This window comes from Hemicordylus capensis, chromosome 3 (assembly GCF_027244095.1).
Source record: "Hemicordylus capensis ecotype Gifberg chromosome 3, rHemCap1.1.pri, whole genome shotgun sequence".
NCBI lineage: Eukaryota > Metazoa > Chordata > Lepidosauria > Squamata > Cordylidae > Hemicordylus > Hemicordylus capensis.
In genome coordinates, this window is record NC_069659.1 from 287496701 (window position 1) to 287515557 (window position 18857).

The following is an 18857-nucleotide window of genomic DNA, read 5'->3' on the forward strand; positions in this document are numbered from 1 at the left end:
ATCGCTGCTGCCTGATATAGGTGTTTCCCATAGTCTGGAAAACATACCAGTGGGGATTTGAACCAGCAACCCCTTGCTCACTGCTCCTTCCCCGCTGCACCATTAGGTGGTGTCTGCTACTTTAGCTAGCCTTAAAGGGAAATTAACAAAGCACAGGTGCTGTCTGTTGGCTAAGCAGCTATATTGAACAGTCATGTGCAGAGGCCATACACTTCAGTGCTAGCTGAAGGAACGTAATTGAGCAGGGACATAGCTACAATTGAACAAAATGGGGAACAAAAGCCCTGGACCCTAGTGGGGTGGGGGCTGCTGGCTGGGTGACAGCTTGCCTGAAGCCCACTCCAACCTTGTTCTGCCCTTGGGAGTGAGGCATTGTCTTCACCCTCCAGTTGTGGGCTCTTCAGAAGTATTTGGTCAGCCACTGGAAAATGGGCTGCTAGACTAGATGGACTCTTGCTCAGCTCAAATGGTGCTCTTACAGTATTCACATAAATATCTTCACCCAGAGTACACACAAGCTTTTATTAAATATGACTAAGTACATTCAGTATGTTTAGTGTTTGTGCTTTGATGTAGCAAGATGTGGTCAAATCTGAGCAACCAGAACAAGTCCCACACGGTTGAAAAAGTAGTGCCAATTTCAGCCAGAACTACATTTGTGCAAAGATTTGGACAGGTGCATAATAAATAGCAGGGCTGGATGTGTGGGTGCCAGTAGGGCCCCCTCAGTCTCACTGCCCTGTATGGTGACATTTAACCACAACTATTGGCTGGAGACAGTTTCAGTTGCTTAGCGATGGAGCTGGTGCAGGTAGCCTGCAGGGCCCTTGCCCCATTTCTTCTGTCTGCAGTGGGACGACGGGTACTGGCACGTTGGACCAGCTGCCTCTCTCTTCTTGCTGCTGCTGCCCCCACCATCAGTATCAGCACAAGATGTAGCACAATCTTCAATCCTATGGGAGATCAGAGGCAGCCATTAAGAACTAGAGTTGGTTGGGGAATAAGTGGAGGCAGGGAATCAGTGCAGAGAACAGGGAGACAGTTGCCACACAAGGCAGGGACAAAGTTCATAGGACTGGTGTAACAGGAACAGTTGCTCTCCCATCTCTTTAGAACATGCTGCTAATTGAGCAGGGCTAAGTACAGACTGCTTACACAAACAAGAAAGTTACATTCTGTTCAAAGGCAGACAAAGTACTGTAACCTGTGTCAATCGTGTAAATTAAGTACATGTTTTGTTCTGTGCAAAGATCTGCTGGTCATGAGGATGGAGGGGAAGAGGCAAGGAGCTATTATAAGCTTTACCTCTCCTCTGGCTTCTGCTATTACACTTTCAAATCTCTCTGCAGCAAAAAGGGCTAGAAGCGTTTAAAAGCGAGGACTAGCAGATGCTGAATTCTGCACCCAGTAGGATATCCCATACAGCTCTAAATAATAAAGGCAGTCCCAATGTAATAATCTATGAAGATGGGCTTCAGTAGAAGGTGTTATGGTAGAGCTCCACTAAGAGACCATGAGAGTTTATTACTATTTGCGTCATAGAAACAGCATATTAAGCACTGGCAAAACCAGGTGAACTGGTACCCCAGTGCAGCAGCTGATCAACGATATTCTGACCCAACAGACTAGGTGACCCCTTAAGGGTTAGATAGGAGGAAGCCGGTTTTAGATGCAGCACTGGAGTAGGTGGAGGACAAGTATTAGAAAGGCTGGTGAAAAAGCTGGGAGCTAGTAAGCTGGACATGTAGTGTATGGCCAAAGGCTTCAGGAGTAGGGCACGAGTGGGGTACAAGAGTTGTAGAAATGGTGGACTGCCAGGTACTTGGGGAAACAATGTGACATTGTGCACATGGAATCCATACCGTAGGCCGCTGAAGTGCTGTAGCTCTAGGAGTTTGGGGCCACTGCTTTCTGAAGGGGGCCTCAAGTTAGAGTGCAGCCTCCGTCTTCTCTGCTTTCTGTGGAGCTGTTGCAAGGCTTGAGCAATGCACTGGTTCCCTGCACAGTCCCAGACCAGCTGAGCCCGCTCCTCTGCTTGTGCATCCCCGCTGCTGTGGAAGAGACGGTGCAGCTGCAGCAACCCCACCCCTTGAAAGATGTTGGCAGATGCTCTCTTACGCACGCAGGACTTGGGGGTCTGATGCAGGGGCATGTCACAGACAATGGAGGCTGGAGTGCCCATGATGCTGGGGTCTCTCCACTCCCTGGCTGGAGGTGGTTCTGCAGAAGAGACAAAAGGAAGGGAATCAGCAGAACAGTTCACTCATCCTCTCTCCCAGATTTCCCTTAGGTTGTGCCTTTCCCTCTGGGCACACGGTTCTTTTGTAACTCTGCTCTAGGGCACTTGTGCTTCCTGCACACTGGCAGAATTGAGCCACCTCATTCCAATGAGCAAGGAAACCCTATATTTCGCCTATGGCAGCTGATCCCTGTCCCAGAACCATTCCTGTAGGCAGTTGCTGAATATCTCTGTTCTGAAACACAGGGCTGAGCTTCTCCTTGACTTGGGGGCTCTGATACCAGCTGGAATTAGGCTAAAAACCACCCAAGTCCTCCAGGAATGACAGCCGTCTATTAAATCTAGTCAGTACTTGCAATACAGGTATGTTCAATAGCAGGGGGGAGGAGCTATAGGAAAGCAACTCCAGGCTGACAGTGAAGTTGAGCCAGACCTGCTGGTAATATATGTATGCAGGCATGCAAGCAAATTCCACCCAGGCTGGGATGAGTGCCAAGGGTGAGGCCATATGTGACTAGAGCCCAATATTTTTGTACTCCGCAGTGGGGCTAGGCTAATACCGGGAGTGGAGGCCTTGGTGAAGGGAGGAATATAAATGCAAATGTCATTTATTTTCTCCCACTACCAGGCTTCCATGCCCTGGCATTTGCTTGGTTGGACAAACCCCAGCAATAGCAGTTGCTTTCTGACCCAATTGCCCAAAGGGAAGGGAGGTGACAGAGTGTAAGGAGATGAAAGCTAATCTAGCAGAGTCTCCATCCTCACAGCCCTGAACTGAGTCTAGTTTGCTGAATTATTCTGATGAGCCATCAGATTCAGCCCTCGTCTAGCTGAGGAGGGCAGAAGGCAAAGCCAGTGTAGTATCTCCATAGTTAGCTCTGAAAACGGCTCTGCAAATACGCAGCATTCATTTCAGTCCCCGCTCTAGTGCAGTGCAGAGTGCTGAGACGGGATAGGTAGAGGGCTCGTATTGAACCCCGGGAAGAGCTGGTTCGAATCCTCGCTCAGCATGAAGTTCACAAGGTGACCCCGTAGGCCAGTCACTCGGCCTAATCTACCTCATCGGGTTATGAGAATAACTCCTATATATACACGCCTTCTTAAGTTCCTTTTTAAAATTAAGGACGAATAATGGTTCAAATCCATCTGAAGCTCGCTACGGCTGTGATCCTATGCAGTGATGTAGTTGCAAATTCAGACGTGCAGGCGGTCTCCATGACAGTCCCAATGGCCATGCCCACTCCAACAGCCAGAGAAGCCGAGAAGTACCGGCGTTCCGTCCCTGCGCGTCCCCGCCTCCCCCACCCCCGCCATTGCACCCCTGATTCTATGTACCTGGGGGAAAGTCCCACTGAACACCGTGGGCTTCCGAGTAAACATGCATAGGATCGCGCAGTTAGCGATTCTAGAGCAAGTCATCCTGTCAGCCCAGTCTACTACCACAGCACTGGTGTTCTGAACTTCTTAGAAGAAAAACAAGATAGGATACCAGCGGAATAGATAGCAAACGACCCAACTAAAACGAATTTCCCTCAAGGAAAAAGGGGTCTTCTGAGCGACCCAGCTTCCCTGGAGGTCACGAGATTCTGGCACCAAACCATTCCCCTCTGCCTTGCTCAGGATCATCCACATTTTACTTCCCTTCCCCCGCCCCGGAATTTTACAAACACAGATCGCGGCTGCAGCCCGGACTCAGAATGGAGTTAAGGACGGTCCTTGGGCACTTACAGACCTGGCAACCGCTGTCGATCTTGGAGACACGGGTCGCCCGAAGACTCCTGAAGATCCTCCAGGGTGGGCTCTGTTTAGGGCTTTGGCTAGCCGCCTCTTCCCAAGCCGATTTCCGTCATCCACAGGCTCGCATAGAGGAGACTGTCCATTGAGCAGAACAGACAACATGCACCTCTGCCAATCAGCTTCCCCTCCTTCTTAACTCCCGTGTTCTAAATCCGAACTCTGAATATAACCGGCTAACCAATCAGGTGAGGGAGGGGTGGGACTCCAGTGCCCCTGGTGGAAACGCGTGGCAGGCAGTATTCTTGACGTCAGTGGGAAGGGCGTTAGCCTGCAAGGAGAAAGAGGGGCGTTGCTTTGTTGTTCGGTTTCCGCCTTGGCCACGGGCATTGCAGACGTCGGTCATGCATAGCCTCCACCCAGAGACCTGCTTTGCCTCAGTAGGAGCCAGCTCCCAACACAAGCAAATTAGGGATGTAGACTTGAGCCAGTAGCGGCCAAACCCAATTTTACAACATGGACGATTTCTTGCCCTGCTTACTTTTTGCTTGCCCACCCACCCCGGGGCCGTCCGGTTCTGTGGCCGGGGTTGCTGTTTGCAGACAAAGATCTAGGTGTGCTTGGTGCCAGGGAGTGGAGATGCAATAGTGAGCGCCGAACAGCTCTTCTCTCTGTGTCAGCAGTGCACCCTAGCATGTGGGGTCTGCTGCTAGAAGGGATTGCTAGCCTGGCAGTGTATCTGGCTTTTCAGATCTTCAGCCACTTATGCCGGTCCCTCGTACGGGGCTGTTTGGTAGCGCAGGGGGCGGTGGTGTGTGTGTGCCTTCTCCGCTTTACTAAACCACCGACCACACAAAGCCCAAAGTGGAGGGAAGCCATGGGCTCCTCAGCGAGTTCCGGCGTGCTAGGAAGCCAGAGCTTCAGGCATAAATTCCTGAAGTTCTGCTTTCTGGCAAGATTAAGCAGCATAAAGGATGTCACCAGACTCGATACTTCCTTTAATGTCCAATGAGATGAAAAGTCAGGCAAAATTTGGCAACTGGTCGTCACAGTTCACAGAAAAAGTAGTTGTCCTCATGGCCTTCCCTCCGCCCCTTTAGGGTACACATATCTACTCTATGCGCAGCTCCATTGACAAAATAAAACCGGGTGTGCGTTGTCATGCCTGTGTAGAAATTGCATAGTGGTTTGTTTTGCTGCAGTTCTTTGCATTTGGGAGCTTCAACATGCAGCAACTTTCAAACCTGTTATGGCAAAATATACTCTGAAATGATCTTCACAAAGGACTGTCTATATGTTTTGTACAAGCCGCTTCTGTATGCATGGGGAGGGGGTCTTGTGTGGACTGGATGGGGTCATGTGTGGAGTCAGAGGCGCTCTTACCCCTGGACTTCCCAGCCAAAGTACAAGGCCTCCACACCCCCTGGGGGCCTCCACATCCTCCAGTCTGTCCTGGGTGGTGCGGGCCCACCACTGTGCCAGGTGGCCTTAGAGACAGAGGGGGAGTGGGGAAAGAAATCTGTGGGATGGGAATATGTTAAGTTGCGTGTTGAAATGTTTCTGCTAATGCATATTTTCATAAAAATACCTGTTCTATATTCTTACATTTTTGTGAATTCAGTTGCCATTTGTGCCCTCAAGAACCCACATGTTAAAAATACTGCATGTGTCATGGTGTGTGTGTGTGTGTGTGTGTGTGTGGAGGAGGCCCTCCAGGCGCCAAAGGCCTTTAGGTCCAGGGTCCAAAATTACCTAGATGCACCTCTTTGTGGAGTGGCTTATGAAAGCAAACATGTCACACATGTAGAACTTATTGCTTGCCAGAGCCAAGAGTTCCATTGGGTTCATAATTCAAATAACTTTGAGAATGGGCCCTTTATAGGTAAGGAGACAGCCTCATTTTGGAGATAGTCAGCCCTAATGAAGGGCAAACTAGACTGAGCCTGTTTGAGAGAGGGTAGATTGATTGACTGACTATTTATTTAGTAAATTTATATACTGCCCCATACAAAAATGTCCCTCAGAGGGAAGGGCTAATGAACTTTAGGGATAATAAGCCAGGGTAGCTGTTAAGCTGATGCTCACTGACCTGGGATACAGAATGTGATGGTGGGCTTGGGTTGACTGTGCCAGAAAGTAGCTACTGCAACCTTAGACAATGAGACCAAATGTAGTTTAGAAAGTGCTCTTGTTTTGCTGTTTGGCTTTGTTCCATGTCCCCCCCCCCCATGCCCCAGCGCCTCCTTTCCTTAATAAATGTTTTCTTTTTCCTTGCTTTACTTTGAAAGAGCACAACAGTGTGGTTATCAAGTGGAACACTGATATATGCTGGTCAGCTTTGGGTTCAGAGCTGGTGCTTCTGCAGGCAGCCCTTCAGTGATTAGAGAAGCTGATGAAAGCCTGGTAGGATCGTGCTTGTTGTTCGGAGCAGCTGGATTAGAGGGTGTTTTGGGGCATTCTAAAGAAGTGGGAGGATGGAGTTTAAATGTGAAAGCACTGAATGAGAAAACAGCATACATGTTTAAACTCTTCTGCAAGTTCTTCTTGCATGCCGGACCACCTGAACTGTGGGAAGAGGAAGCGTAGTTTATTTGCTGCGATGGCTCTCCAATCTGCTGATGCTTTGGAACATGGAAAGCTGCTCAGAACTAAGCAAACTGGAGTCTGCTTACACTGCTTTGGAGGAGGAGTAGAGCTGAGGCACCAGAGAAGTTCCTAACCATAGTGATTGCTAGATTACCACACTTGGTACCCTCTCCGTTCACAAGGGAGGGGTGGAACCTAATGCCTGCAGGGCCCATGTTCTGGGCTAACATTTTTGTGCAGGCAGATCTCAATTAGCTGGAGTGCTGGAACTGCTAGAGCAAGTGTGGCAGAGCAAAGACGGGGTGCCAAAGAAGCCAGCCTTAATAGATGTTTTGAGAGATCTCAGGCTGAGCGTGCAGGGAGGGGCGTGAAGGAGAGATGCAGCAAGTCTTTCACAGAAGGATGGCAGAAGGGAACCACCCAGAGAAGAGGAGGGGCAAGGGGGAGTAGGGAGGGGCAGAACTGGGAAGCTGAGAGGCCCCAGTGCAGGAAAGACCGTTAAGCTGCAGATGTTTGGCAGCTGCAGTCAGAGGAAGTGCCTGAGAGGGGGGTGAGACTTGCTCAGCTGCAGAAGACGCTGGACGGGACGGGAGCTGCCGGAGGCCCCAGTGTTACAGCATGCCTCTTCCACCACCCCCATCCTCACCTCCACCACCTTGCCCAGCATCCAGAGAGTCTCTGAGCCTGAACTGGCCCTTCTTGCAAAGTCTGCTGGGTGTGGTGCGCATAGCACAGCTGCTTTTGGGTGGTGTCTGCTGGGTGATTTTAGCAGCACGCAAGTATGAAGGGGCCACCTACTTTGCCATCTTTGCTGCAGTCCTGGTGTGGTTGCTCACCTTGGCACTCTTTGGGCTCAGCTTATTGGGACGCTGGGCTCTGGTGCCAGTGCTCGGGACCCGTTGGCTCATCACCAACATCGTACATGATCTGCTCCTTGGGGTCACTCTCTTCACTGCTGCTGCGTGCATCATGGGCCACAAGGCACAGAGCGTCAGCTACTGCAACCTGCGTGGCTACAGCCTGCCCTGCAACTATGGCTTCTACTTGGCTGCTGCCATCTTTGCGGGCATCACTGCCTTTTTATACCTGCTTTCAGGGCTCTACTGCCTGGCACGGCGTTCCAGGGGCCACCGTGACATCTGAGAGTGAGGCAAGATGGACAGGAATGGACAAACCCTTCCTCGATTGGACAAGCCTCAAACACATTATTCCTAGACAGACTGTTCCTTGCTCCAGACACATCAAGTTGCTTTCCTGATGGAGAGACAAGACATCCTTGGGAGAGAGGAAAACATCCCCTTTGTCTCCTGAGTACTGATGCTTGCTCTTCTCCATGGACCATCTGACCTCTTCATCAACAGATGGACATGTGCCTTCATGATGGTGAAACTGGAATATCCTTAAAATGAAGCCTTAAACCAGACTGTGAGCCCTCCCTGACTCTCTTCTTCACTTGGCAGGTGGGTCTTTGTGGGTCCGGGAAGGTTTGGCCAGGCCTGTAATAGCAGCATATGTGGATGCTTCTTGGGCCCTGAAAGCCTAAGGCCATTCAGTGCTATTCACAAGCCTTTCAGGAGCAGATTTAGCTTAGTTGATAGTCCATACTTATATGTGTTTATGCCATATACACAAGATCCCACATTCTCACATTGAATTAATTCATGTTAAGCAGTTTTGAATATTCACCCTTTTGGGTGATCCACTGGTTGATTATTGTTATCCCATTTTAGATCTTATCAATGTGAGTTCAGTTATAATCCCAAAAGTTTCCATTACATGATAGTTATATAGGATGGTTTTCTTTGTAACTTTTATATTTTGGATAGGACCCTGATGTGGACATTACAGCATTTAAAGTATAGCAATACTCCAGTATCAAGTCCTTAATTACCAAAAATGAAGGTATTAAGCCTCAAACCTGCTGAGAACTTACACCCTTAAACCTGGTAGTCCTGTCTTTTAATCCCTAGTGTGAGGCATGGACTGTACCTAATCCAATAATAAGGAAATGCATAGAGCTAACAAAAACAGGGTCCAGAGCTCTCCTGACACACACATATATAGTTTCTAGAATTTAGTCCAAGTGTTTCAGTTCTGAGTTCCATGAGTAAATGCTAGCTCATGTTCAGCCCTGTCTATGACCTTTGACCATAAATATTGGTCTCACTGCTTCCTGAAATTCATTCATCCTTAATTTCCATGAAAACTCATAGGCCATTATCTCATAGCAAGTTAACCCACAAGTCATAGATAATAGGGAACATCGGAATTCTCTGCTGGATGTCCAATGGTAGATGAGAGAGACAGACAGACAGACAGACTAGAGGCCCCTGATGAAAGTGGGGAGGAGGTGCTGGTCATCAGCCAAGATTGCAACCATCCTGGGTCATTTATGAGGACTCACTAAGTTGGCTGAGCTGGCCTGTCCCCATATGAGGTTGGGGGCCTACACCAACCTTGCCTGACTCCTAGATCGGGCTCCCAAGAAAGGAAACCCCTTTCTAGTAAGGGATGGAGCTACATTCCAAAGGACGTTTGTCACCTTTTATGGCAGTGCTCAGCATCTTCCTGCTCCCCTCATAACCCAAGCAGGCTACCCTTTTTTCTGCACGAAGCATCGAGAGAAATCCCACAGTGTGGGGAAACATGAACAGAAAAGAAAGGTCTAGGCAAAAAATATGCAAGCAGACACTGCAGTTGTGGGACAGACACTGGAGGAAATACAACTATTCCGAAAGCTGGCATTTAGCCAAAGCGGGGGGGTAGTGGTGGTGGTGAACATTCCCACCACGGCAAGAAAATGGAATCATTACATCTTATGAAAGAGGCTGAATTCCCAGGGTCTAGTAGGAAGAGAGGATCCATCTGATATATGTACATATATCTTGTGAATGGGTCTGACATTATTAGAATGGGACAATCATAACTAGTCAAACCCTGAAGCCTGGGGCCAATAGACAGTGCATAACGCCATGCTCATGGATTGACATACATTGGATTTTACTGCCTGTCCCCGAAGGAGGAAATGCTTTTGAAATACAGAAGTGCCTTGGGCAAGAAACCCCCACTTCTTCCGGACTGCTACTGTGTCTAATCTTGTCAAATTCCTCAAACAGCTACAAGACTGTTTTGTGTATTCAGGTGCCTTTTATACCAACAGTTTTCGATTGGTTGGCTGAGAAGACTCATTCTTATTGGAGTCTCTCTCCCCCACTAGCAAGGGACCCCATTCCAGCAATACCAAACAGGTTCATAAATTTAAGTACTTCAGCAGAGGTCCAGGGAGCTCCCAGGAAAGCATACCACATCTGTCCTCAAGTCACTAGATCTCAGTGTGGGCTGCAAGAATTAACCAGTGACTCAGCTTCAGCCTCGGATCATTTCTAACTTTCGTCGTCCTATTCCACGCTTTTAAAAAATGGCTTCCATACTTGTGATTGTGTGTGGCCAAAGGCATTTGAGCACCCCCATCTTGGAGCATGGAAGAACTGCTCTCTGCCAATTGCTTTGAAAGGAATCCACGAGTCTTCTTGGATCAACTCAGAATAGATCCGAAGGTCAGGACGTGAAGCTGCTGCAAAGACCTGTGCCTAGGAGAGCCTTTGATCCCACTCTAAGGTAAGAGCTCTTGGGTTTAGGATGGGAAGGCATACCTTCCAAATCATGGAGTAGAAGGCAGGTGGAAAGGAGGCCTAATTCTTGGGGGATGTGAGGAATCGGGGTATTCTTTTTCTATGTTGGCCACTTTGGGGAGCTTTTTTGGTGGGGGGGGGATGGTCTATACATAATAGTAAATGTAGTACACCCAGGGGAGTCCCTCGATTGGCACCAGGTAAGAACCAGTCACTCTTTCAATTGTTCCGGATCCAAATGGGTAACAGGAATGAAAATTCTGCCCCAAGTGTCCAGGTTCTGCCCAAGTGTCCAAGACTGGCACAGACCAACAGTGGGTGCTGGGTTTTGTGGGAGTGGGGAGAGAGAATAGGACATGATCTTCCATGGAGGGTGGACCCCAATCAGCACAGTTAAAGGGAGAGGAGACATGGTTATGCCACAGTAGTTTGGTCAAGGGTTGGGGTGGAGGGCTGCATGGTTTTGTGCCAGATTTGAGCAGCGTAAGTGATGCTAGTCTGTTTGTGGTGTCTTTTCCTTGTAGAAGCAGAGGAACCAGTTGTGTCTGGAATCCAGAGCTTTGGCCATGCTGAACCCTGGAAGCCACCTGACTCCTTATGGAAGGCTCCCTCGCCATCCACAGGCTAGACGAATCTGTCAAGAAGAATGGAGGCAGAGAGCAGCTGTGTCAGTTTACTACCAAGCCCCAACATAGGAAGCTGCTTTATACTGGGTCAGACCATGGGTCCACTTAGCTCAGTATTGTCTACACCAGGGCTGCATAACTTCAGCCCTCCAGCTGTTGTTGGACTACAACTCCCATAAACTGCAGCCATAGTGGTCAGGGATGATGGGAGTTGTAGTCCAACAACAGCTGGAGGGCCGAAGTTGTGCAGACCTGGTCTACATTGACTGGCAGTGCCTCTCCGGGGTTTCAGGCAGGAGCCTTTCCCAGCCCTACCTGCAGACGCCAAGGACTGAACCTGGGACCTTCTGCATGCAAAGCAGAGGCTCCGCCATGGAGCAAGCTATGGGCCCATCCCTTCTTGTTGGGGGGAGGGGAGGCAAGGGCTTTGCACCTCCCCTTCTTGCTGCCATTAGCATGCTTTGAGTCTCAAGCCCTGCTTTTTGCACTGTGGGGTAAATTTGGATGTGACGTCCTTTAATTTTGAGTGCCTTGCCCCTCAATGTGCTATTTTAGAACCAGAAGTCAGTGCCAAGGTTCTCTTGGCAAGAGGAGACGCACGAAGTCAGAAGAGGTTGGTCTAGCTATTTAGGGCTTTCCAGCCAGTTTTTAACTAACATTTCAAAATTGCCCATTTGATCCTAATTGCTGTGCCTCAGTTCCTGCACCAGAATCTAGTCTGGGTATGGCTCTTTTCCAGAGGTTACACTCCAGACTCCTCTCCCCATCTTGTAACAAATTCACATACTTAATAAAGATGTGTGTGGAGCATAATCTGTCATCTCTCCAAGACTTAATGGGTGTGTTTGTGTGATCATAGTAGACAATTTCTTCCAAAATTCAGGGGCAAATCTGCCTCCAGTGCCTCTGTGCCCTCTAACAGAGATCCCCAGATGTTGTTGACTACAACTCCCAGAATCCCCAGCTGCAATGGCCTTTGGGGATTATGGGAGTTGTAGTCAACAACATCTGGGAATCCCTGTTAGAGGGAACACTGCTCTATGTCATTCGAAATATCTCAAGAAGAGGGAAAAACACAGCCCCAAGGACAGGAACACAGCATCGAATGGGGGGGGGGAGAATGGGGGATAAATAGGGATTGTCATGTTAGATGAGACAAATGGCTGAACTAAGTCTGCATTCAGGTTATCAAAAGTGGTCAAACACATGCCACAAGAACATGCACAGAGCATGATTGTGATAACCACCATTTACTGTGTGGCCTCCCCTGAACCTCAGAATAGAAGGGAGTGAATTGTTTCCTCACCCTAAGCTTCCTCCTCCATCCTATTGCCAGATATTTATTTATTTATTATTTTGCAGGAACAAGGTTGGGTTGGTGCCCAAAGGTTGCAGGCATTTCTTCTAAGCCAGAGCATTTCAATTCGTCCTGGCTGATCGTGATGCTTTCAGCCTTTACATGTTACTCTTTTACACATATGCCCTTGACTTCCCAACTCCATCTCCACCTAGAAATCACAAGATGTTGAAGTAGAAATTTCATCTAAAAATGCCCCATCTTGCTCCCATAAGAGTTTCTGGGCAATTGAAGTCTCACTATACTTTAGCTCTATTCACACATTATACTTAACACACAAGGCCTCTTCCGACCATGTAATGAGAAGAGACATGGTACTCGCGTGCAGCATCTCAAAGTGGTCTGGAAGTCCCACCCACCCACCCATCAATCAATCAATCCCAGCAGTGTTCCAAACACGGAAATGGCAGCTATCACTGTTACAGTGTTTCCTTGTGCAAACGCCATTGTAACGGTGAGCAGCAAGCTGCTGGGATTGATTGATTGATGGGTGGGATTTCCAGACCTGCTAAGTTTGAGACGCTGGATGCGAGTACAGCATCTCTTCTAACAATGTCTGAAGTGGGCTTCATACAACGAGTGTACCCAAGTACAGATCTGTACACAGGTACAGTTATTCACACATGATGTTGAACACAGGGACAGCAGTACATTTTGTAACTATACCATGCATTTGAGGGGCATATACCCAGGTTCACTTTTAAAATTAATGCAGGGACAGCCATGCAGACAAAAACATGTACCTGTGTACAGACCTGTGTACATTCATACAACATGATGTCTGAATAGGGCTTCTCTCTCACCATACATGAGTGTCCCTGACTGCCACCAGCTGTTGGGTCCAGCCTCCTAACCTTTCTTCCTATATCTTAGTATTCCCCCTTTCATATGGTGTTAACACTTAGCATCAAGGCAGAGGTATTCTGTTCCTGAAATTTATTTATTTATTTTATTTTATTGTTAAATTTATATACCGCCTTTCATTAAGACAATCCCAAGGCAGTTTACACAAAAATTAAAAACAAGACTATAAAAATGACACAATTAAAATATTAAGCTAAAATATAAAACAAATCTGACTAAAAAGATTTAAAATACAAGCATAAGAAGTGTACAAAATACAAAGAAGCAGCAGTAGAGACAATCATATAAAAGCCTGGGTAAATACCTGTAGCCAAGATAGAACACGCTTTCTAAAAACTGTGATGGAGACCAAGGAGCGAATACTCACTGGGAGAGCATTCCAGAGTCTGGGGGCAGCAACAGAGAAGGTCCTGTCCTGCGTGCATGACAACTGAGCCTCCCTCATTGTTGGCACCCAGAGCAGAGCCCCTTCAGATGACCTCATCAAGCAGTATGGAAATGGTATGGAAGTTGTGTTTTTATGATTAGAAGTTACCAATAAACCTATCCTCCATGTATTCATCAAATCCTTTTTGATGCTATCACAGACACTTTATCCAGGTGGAGAAAATATACTGCTTTCAATCCATATTTGACCATGACAGGAGGCCTATTCAGACATGATGTTGTATGTATGTACAGGTGTCTGCACACATGTACATGGTTTTTGTGTAAATGATTGTACATGTGTTCATTTAAAAAGTTAATTTGTGTATAGGCCCCCTCAAATGCAGGGTACAGATAGGAAGTGTGTTACTGTATGTGTGTTGAACATAAAACTGTGAATTATGAAAATGAAGAATATTTATATGTTGCTTTTCAACAAAAGTTCCCAAAGTGGTTTACATAGATATAAATAAATTAATAAAATGGCTCCCTGTCCCCAAAGGGCTCACAGTCTGAAAAAGAAACACAAGATAGATACCAGCAACAGTCACTGAAGGGATGCTGTGTTGGGGATGGATAGGGCCAATTGTTCTTCCCCCGTGCTAAATAAAGAGAATCACCACTTTCAAAAGGTGCCTCTTTGCTCAGTTAAAGGTAAAGTGTGCCATCAAGTTGATTTCAACTCCTGGCGCCAACAGAGCCCTGTGGTTTTCTTTGGTAGAATACAGGAGGGGTTTACCATTGCCTCCTCCCATGCAGTATGAGTTGATGCCTTTCAACATCTTCCTGTATCGCTGCTGCCCCAAATAGTACCAGCGGGGATTCGAACTGGCAACCTTCTGCTTGTTAGTCAAGCATTTCCCTGCTGCACCACTTAAGGTGACTCTCTTTGCTCAGTTAGCAGGGGTTAATAACTACATGCAGACAGATCTGAACATGTGTACACTGTACACAGACTGTACCTGCAGTGAACTTGTGAGGGTTAGGGTAAATTCATTTGTAAATTCATTGTGAGGGTTAGGGTAAATAGGGTTAGGGTAAATTCATCAAGAAGGAAAGTAGGACCCAAACCAGAGTTTCATTAGCCCTATTCAGACATTATGATGTACCTGCCTTCAGATGTCTACACACATGTGCATGTTTTTGTATGAATTAATGTACATGTGCTCATTTAAAAAGAAAACCTGGGTACAGGCCTCCTCAAATGCACAGTACAGATAGGAAGTGTACTCGGTACCTGTGATCAACGCAATGTGTGAATCTGTGTGTTCCAAGCTGTATGTATATGCATACACTGTATACAGATTCTATGAATGTTGAACATAAGGTATTCCTACGTAAGGTATGAATAGGGCTAATGTCACCAGCCCACTAATGTTTACAAAACCCAGATAGGTAGGCAAACCTGGAGATGTGCCACAGTATATTTCACAACCCTCATGTTACTATTTTCTCAGAAATATTGATTTTCTTTATCTCTTTGTTGCTCAATTTTAACTGTGCCAAGCTATTCCATTGGTGCCGTGTTGCATCATTCCCTATCAAGATGATGTCTGGGACCTTTGAGTCTGATACTAACACATAAAGTATGTCACAGGCACAGTACTGCAGACACGGTCTGCCAGTCAGTCATGAACAGAAAGAGGTATTTGCACCTAAATAATTAAAACACAATATATTTTCTTGTATCTGTATCATTTGAACACTCACAACTTTCCTCTCCTGAAACGATTTTTTTTATTTTTAATTGGAACCTTAGAATTATTTTCAGGACCAGGGCTGAATGGAATCAGGACACAGCTGGTAACCTAGATAAGGATGAACAGCCTAGCAGAGCCAGAGTGGGGAACTGCTTGGAACGCTTCCTGTCCCAGGAGCGATACTGTACTGGGACAAGACACACTAGACAGACACAGAATGGAACCTGTCTCCAGAAATGCCCCAGGCAGCAGCTCGGATTGGTCCTCTCGCCTACAGGCCTTGCCGTTGCCCATCATTAATGGCAAGTGGTTGCAACGTGTGCTTTTTGGAGGGCAACTCTGTGTCACACCAACCCCTGCCGCCGCAGCACAAATCCAGGGTGCAAGACTGTTGGGTTGTCTGGCAACAAGTATGAGCTTTGAGACGGCATGTGGTGGTCTGAGTGAACCCAGGTCTCCACTGGCTGCCAGCCAGGTTGGTGAAAGGAAGGACTGGGAATTCTGGCTCTTGACTTGCAAAGCAGCAAAAACTGGGCAGTCTGTGAGCAATGTGGGTGAGGAAAGGGCAGTTGCTAAATGCCAGGGGGTCCTGACATTTCCTTAAGCTAGCAGATGATCAAGGGGCCATGTGGCATACCTTCTAGGGAAGTGGATGTTGAGAGAAGACGGGGCCTAAAGCAGGGAAGGTGCTGCATGTTATTGAATCCACTTCTTTTGGAAAAGAACCTACAAGCATTTTGGCTTCAGGGAATGCCAATCAAGCACAGGGATAAAGGGATCTTGGATAAGTCCTAACCACATTTTGAACAAAATCCTGCAAGCATTAGAAGAATGGTTTCCAGTTTGGGTGACAGCCTTATTCAAGAGATTGTGCAGTGTAATCCTATAGTCCCACTAGGTTGGCAGCTACTAACTGCGGTGGTGTTGGCAGAGTATAGTCAACACCCTATGAATTACCAGAAGCAAAGTGGAAAGCAAAACAGTACAAACAAGACAGAACATAGCACATAGCAGACTTTCCTACAGCAGCTATGGAAACACTATCATCACTACCACCCAATCATATCATTGTGCACTGTTATTCATGCATGGTAAGCACCAATCAACACATGATAACATCCAGGGAAACACCACATTCACTCCATATAAGTATCCTGCTGCTGTGGAGAGAAAGACAGCTAGACTTATATAGGAATGAACCAACAAAGCATTCTTTGTTGTGAGATGTTGTGCATACTTAGGGCAGTAGATGCTATCTCTGAAGAAGCTTTCCTTCCTGTGTGAAACAGAAGGAAGAAAACCTTCTGTGATGATGATGCCTGCCACCTAAGGTTTTTTAAGTAGTGTTATTACAAATTAACGTTTAATTTTTTCCCCTGTTTAATCATGGAGACCTTTTTAATTAATCCAGATTTTTAATTGCTAGGGTTGCTAACTCTGACTGAAGCTAAACTATTCCTGGAGACTCCGCCCCCCTCCATATTTTTTCCAATATTTTTCACAATATCAAGCCATTATAATATTCCAATGGACATCTGGAGACTGATGCTGATTCCTGGAGATCAGTCCAATCCTGGAGGGCTGAACCCTATTAATTGGTTGATCTAACCAATTAATCAGCAAAATTTTGCCCTCAATTTGTAGCATGATGTGATGCCTTTCTGGTACACAAGGTGGTCAGGAGTTCCACTGCTCCCTAAACTGGCATGTGTTCATGTTACACACTTAGCTGAGTAGCAGATTCCAGAGCTTCTTCGGAACTGAGTTGGCCCCCTCCAGCCTTTCATCTGCCCATGAAAGTGCCAACTGAATAAGCCCCAACCAGACCTATCTCTATGCTCAAACACTTTAAGATGGGTCGCTGTCCTGATCAAGCTCTGATGCTAGTCAACCAGAACACTTTCCAGAGAACAGGACTAGGTGTGCCAACCAATTGGTTTGCTTCGGATCAATAACACTTAGAACTGCCCTGTGCAGCCCGATTTTAGTTGCTGTTTTTCATTTTTAGTAGAAAGTCATCATTAATTTTGTTTATTCTTGTTTGCTTGGATTTTATTGGATTTTAAACTAACTTACAAAAGATCTTGTGGGCTTTTGCATGGGCTGAAAGGCAGGGTATAAATGACTAGATAAATAAGGATGTAAAATGAAATTATTCCCACTGTAGTGTAGTTAATACTGCGGATGTAGAACTGTTCAAAACCAGAGCTCTTAAAGAATTATAGTTCCTAGACTCCTGGCAGAAACTGAAAGTTGCCTTACACTTGTAGCACAGGGACAGTGGGACACACTGGTTAGTCTATTTTGCATCTCTAGACTACTAGTTATAATCTTTCTTTGAAGAGCCCCACGCCTTAGCTTCTGGAAATCTTATTTAGCCACGCCTCCGCGCCGTGGTTTCCGAGATTTCATCAGGGTCATTGCCACGCCGCCCACTCTTTTGCAAGCCGAAACACTCGCTTGGAAAATAAAAAAAGGAATTCTCGTCTTCAGTATGCTGTACCGGTTCAGTACCGGTTTCCTTCAGTACCGGTTTCTGCGCTTAGCGCGGGTGTGGTTACGTAATACAGATCTAGGCATGGGATGGCACTAAATCAAAAGTAGAGCCACGTTGGCGAACTAGGATTAGGGACGGATGCGTGTGTGTAACTGAATAATTGAATGTTTATATGTGTGATCTTCAGACATCCTCACCACAAAGTTGTGGATGCCGGTTGATTTTTCAGAAGCAATATACTGTATCCCATTGACGTGTGCTCAGCCTATTCCTCCGTCCATTCCCGGTGCCCTGTTTCAGGTTTTCCTGACTCGATGACAGAAATCGATTTTCTGTTCTAGACGACCACCTTGTGGTTGCCGCGTGAAACTGCAGTTTATTTACTGTGCATTAGAGAGCAGCATCGTCTTCCGTTCCTTTCGTCTCCGTTTGGCACTCCACCCAAGCATAACTTGTGAAAGGAAGGAACAATGCACACAGCGTTTTGCGTTCAGAAGCAGAAGTGCACCAAGGTAATTTTGGAGCCTGGACCTCAAAGCCTTTGGAGGCCCCCCTCATCGATCATACTCTGCCAGCTGACCACACCACCCGGGACAGACTAAAGAGGATTTGGGGCCTCCCCAAGTCCAGGGTTGGTCCAAGTCCAAGTCCATTCCAAGTCCAAGGCCTTGGAAAGGATATTTAGATGCTGTAATGTGTCTACACCTACAAAGATTAGAATTGTTCGGACAGTGGTTTTCCCCGTGACACTCTATGGATGGGAAAGCTGGACTTTGAAGAAGCAAGGTAGAAAAAGTATTGATGCTTTTGAACTTTGGTGCTGGAGAAGACTTTTGAGGATACCATGGACAGCCAGGAAAACAAACCAATGGATCCTAGAACAACTCAATGGAGAATTTTCACTCGAGGCACAAATGACCAGGCTCAAACTCTCATTCTTTGGACACATTATGCAAAGACCCAGCTCCCTTGAGAAGTCCATAATGCTGGGGAAAGTTGAAGGAAAGAGAAGAAGATGACGACCAGCAGCAAAGTGGATGGACTCAATTACGACAGCAATGAATGCACCACTGAGAGTCCATAAAGGCCAAGTTGAAGACAGATCATCCTGGAGAGAATCTATCTATGTGGTTGCTAAGAGTCAACACTGACTTGACAGCACTTAATCAATCAATCAAAGTCCAGGGGTAAGAGCA

The 18857-nt window shown here is 46.8% G+C and overlaps 2 protein-coding genes across 3 annotated transcripts; one reads left to right on the forward strand and one right to left on the reverse strand.

Moving 5' to 3' along the window:
• Positions 1-503: 503 nt before the first annotated feature.
• On the reverse strand, positions 504-4191 carry AVPI1 (arginine vasopressin induced 1). 2 transcript variants are annotated; one of them, XM_053304504.1, is made up of 3 exons: positions 3968-4191; positions 1863-2220; positions 504-953 (listed from the first exon to the last, which is right to left on the reverse strand). In XM_053304504.1, exons 2-3 carry the CDS (start codon positions 2180-2182, stop codon positions 791-793), a joined length of 483 nt encoding a protein of 160 aa, XP_053160479.1. In that variant the 5' UTR covers positions 2183-2220; positions 3968-4191; the 3' UTR covers positions 504-790. The 2 variants fall into 2 exon arrangements, with proteins under 2 accessions (XP_053160479.1, XP_053160478.1); XM_053304503.1 differs by having other exon boundaries at positions 3972-4190.
• Positions 4192-7055: 2864 nt separating this feature from the next.
• MARVELD1 (MARVEL domain containing 1) lies at positions 7056-11630 on the forward strand. Its single transcript, XM_053305252.1, has 2 exons — positions 7056-10177; positions 10716-11630. The coding sequence occupies exon 1, from the start codon at positions 7178-7180 to the stop codon at positions 7700-7702; it is 525 nt and encodes a 174-aa protein (XP_053161227.1). The 5' UTR covers positions 7056-7177; the 3' UTR covers positions 7703-10177; positions 10716-11630.
• The last annotated feature ends 7227 nt before the right edge of the window (positions 11631-18857 follow it).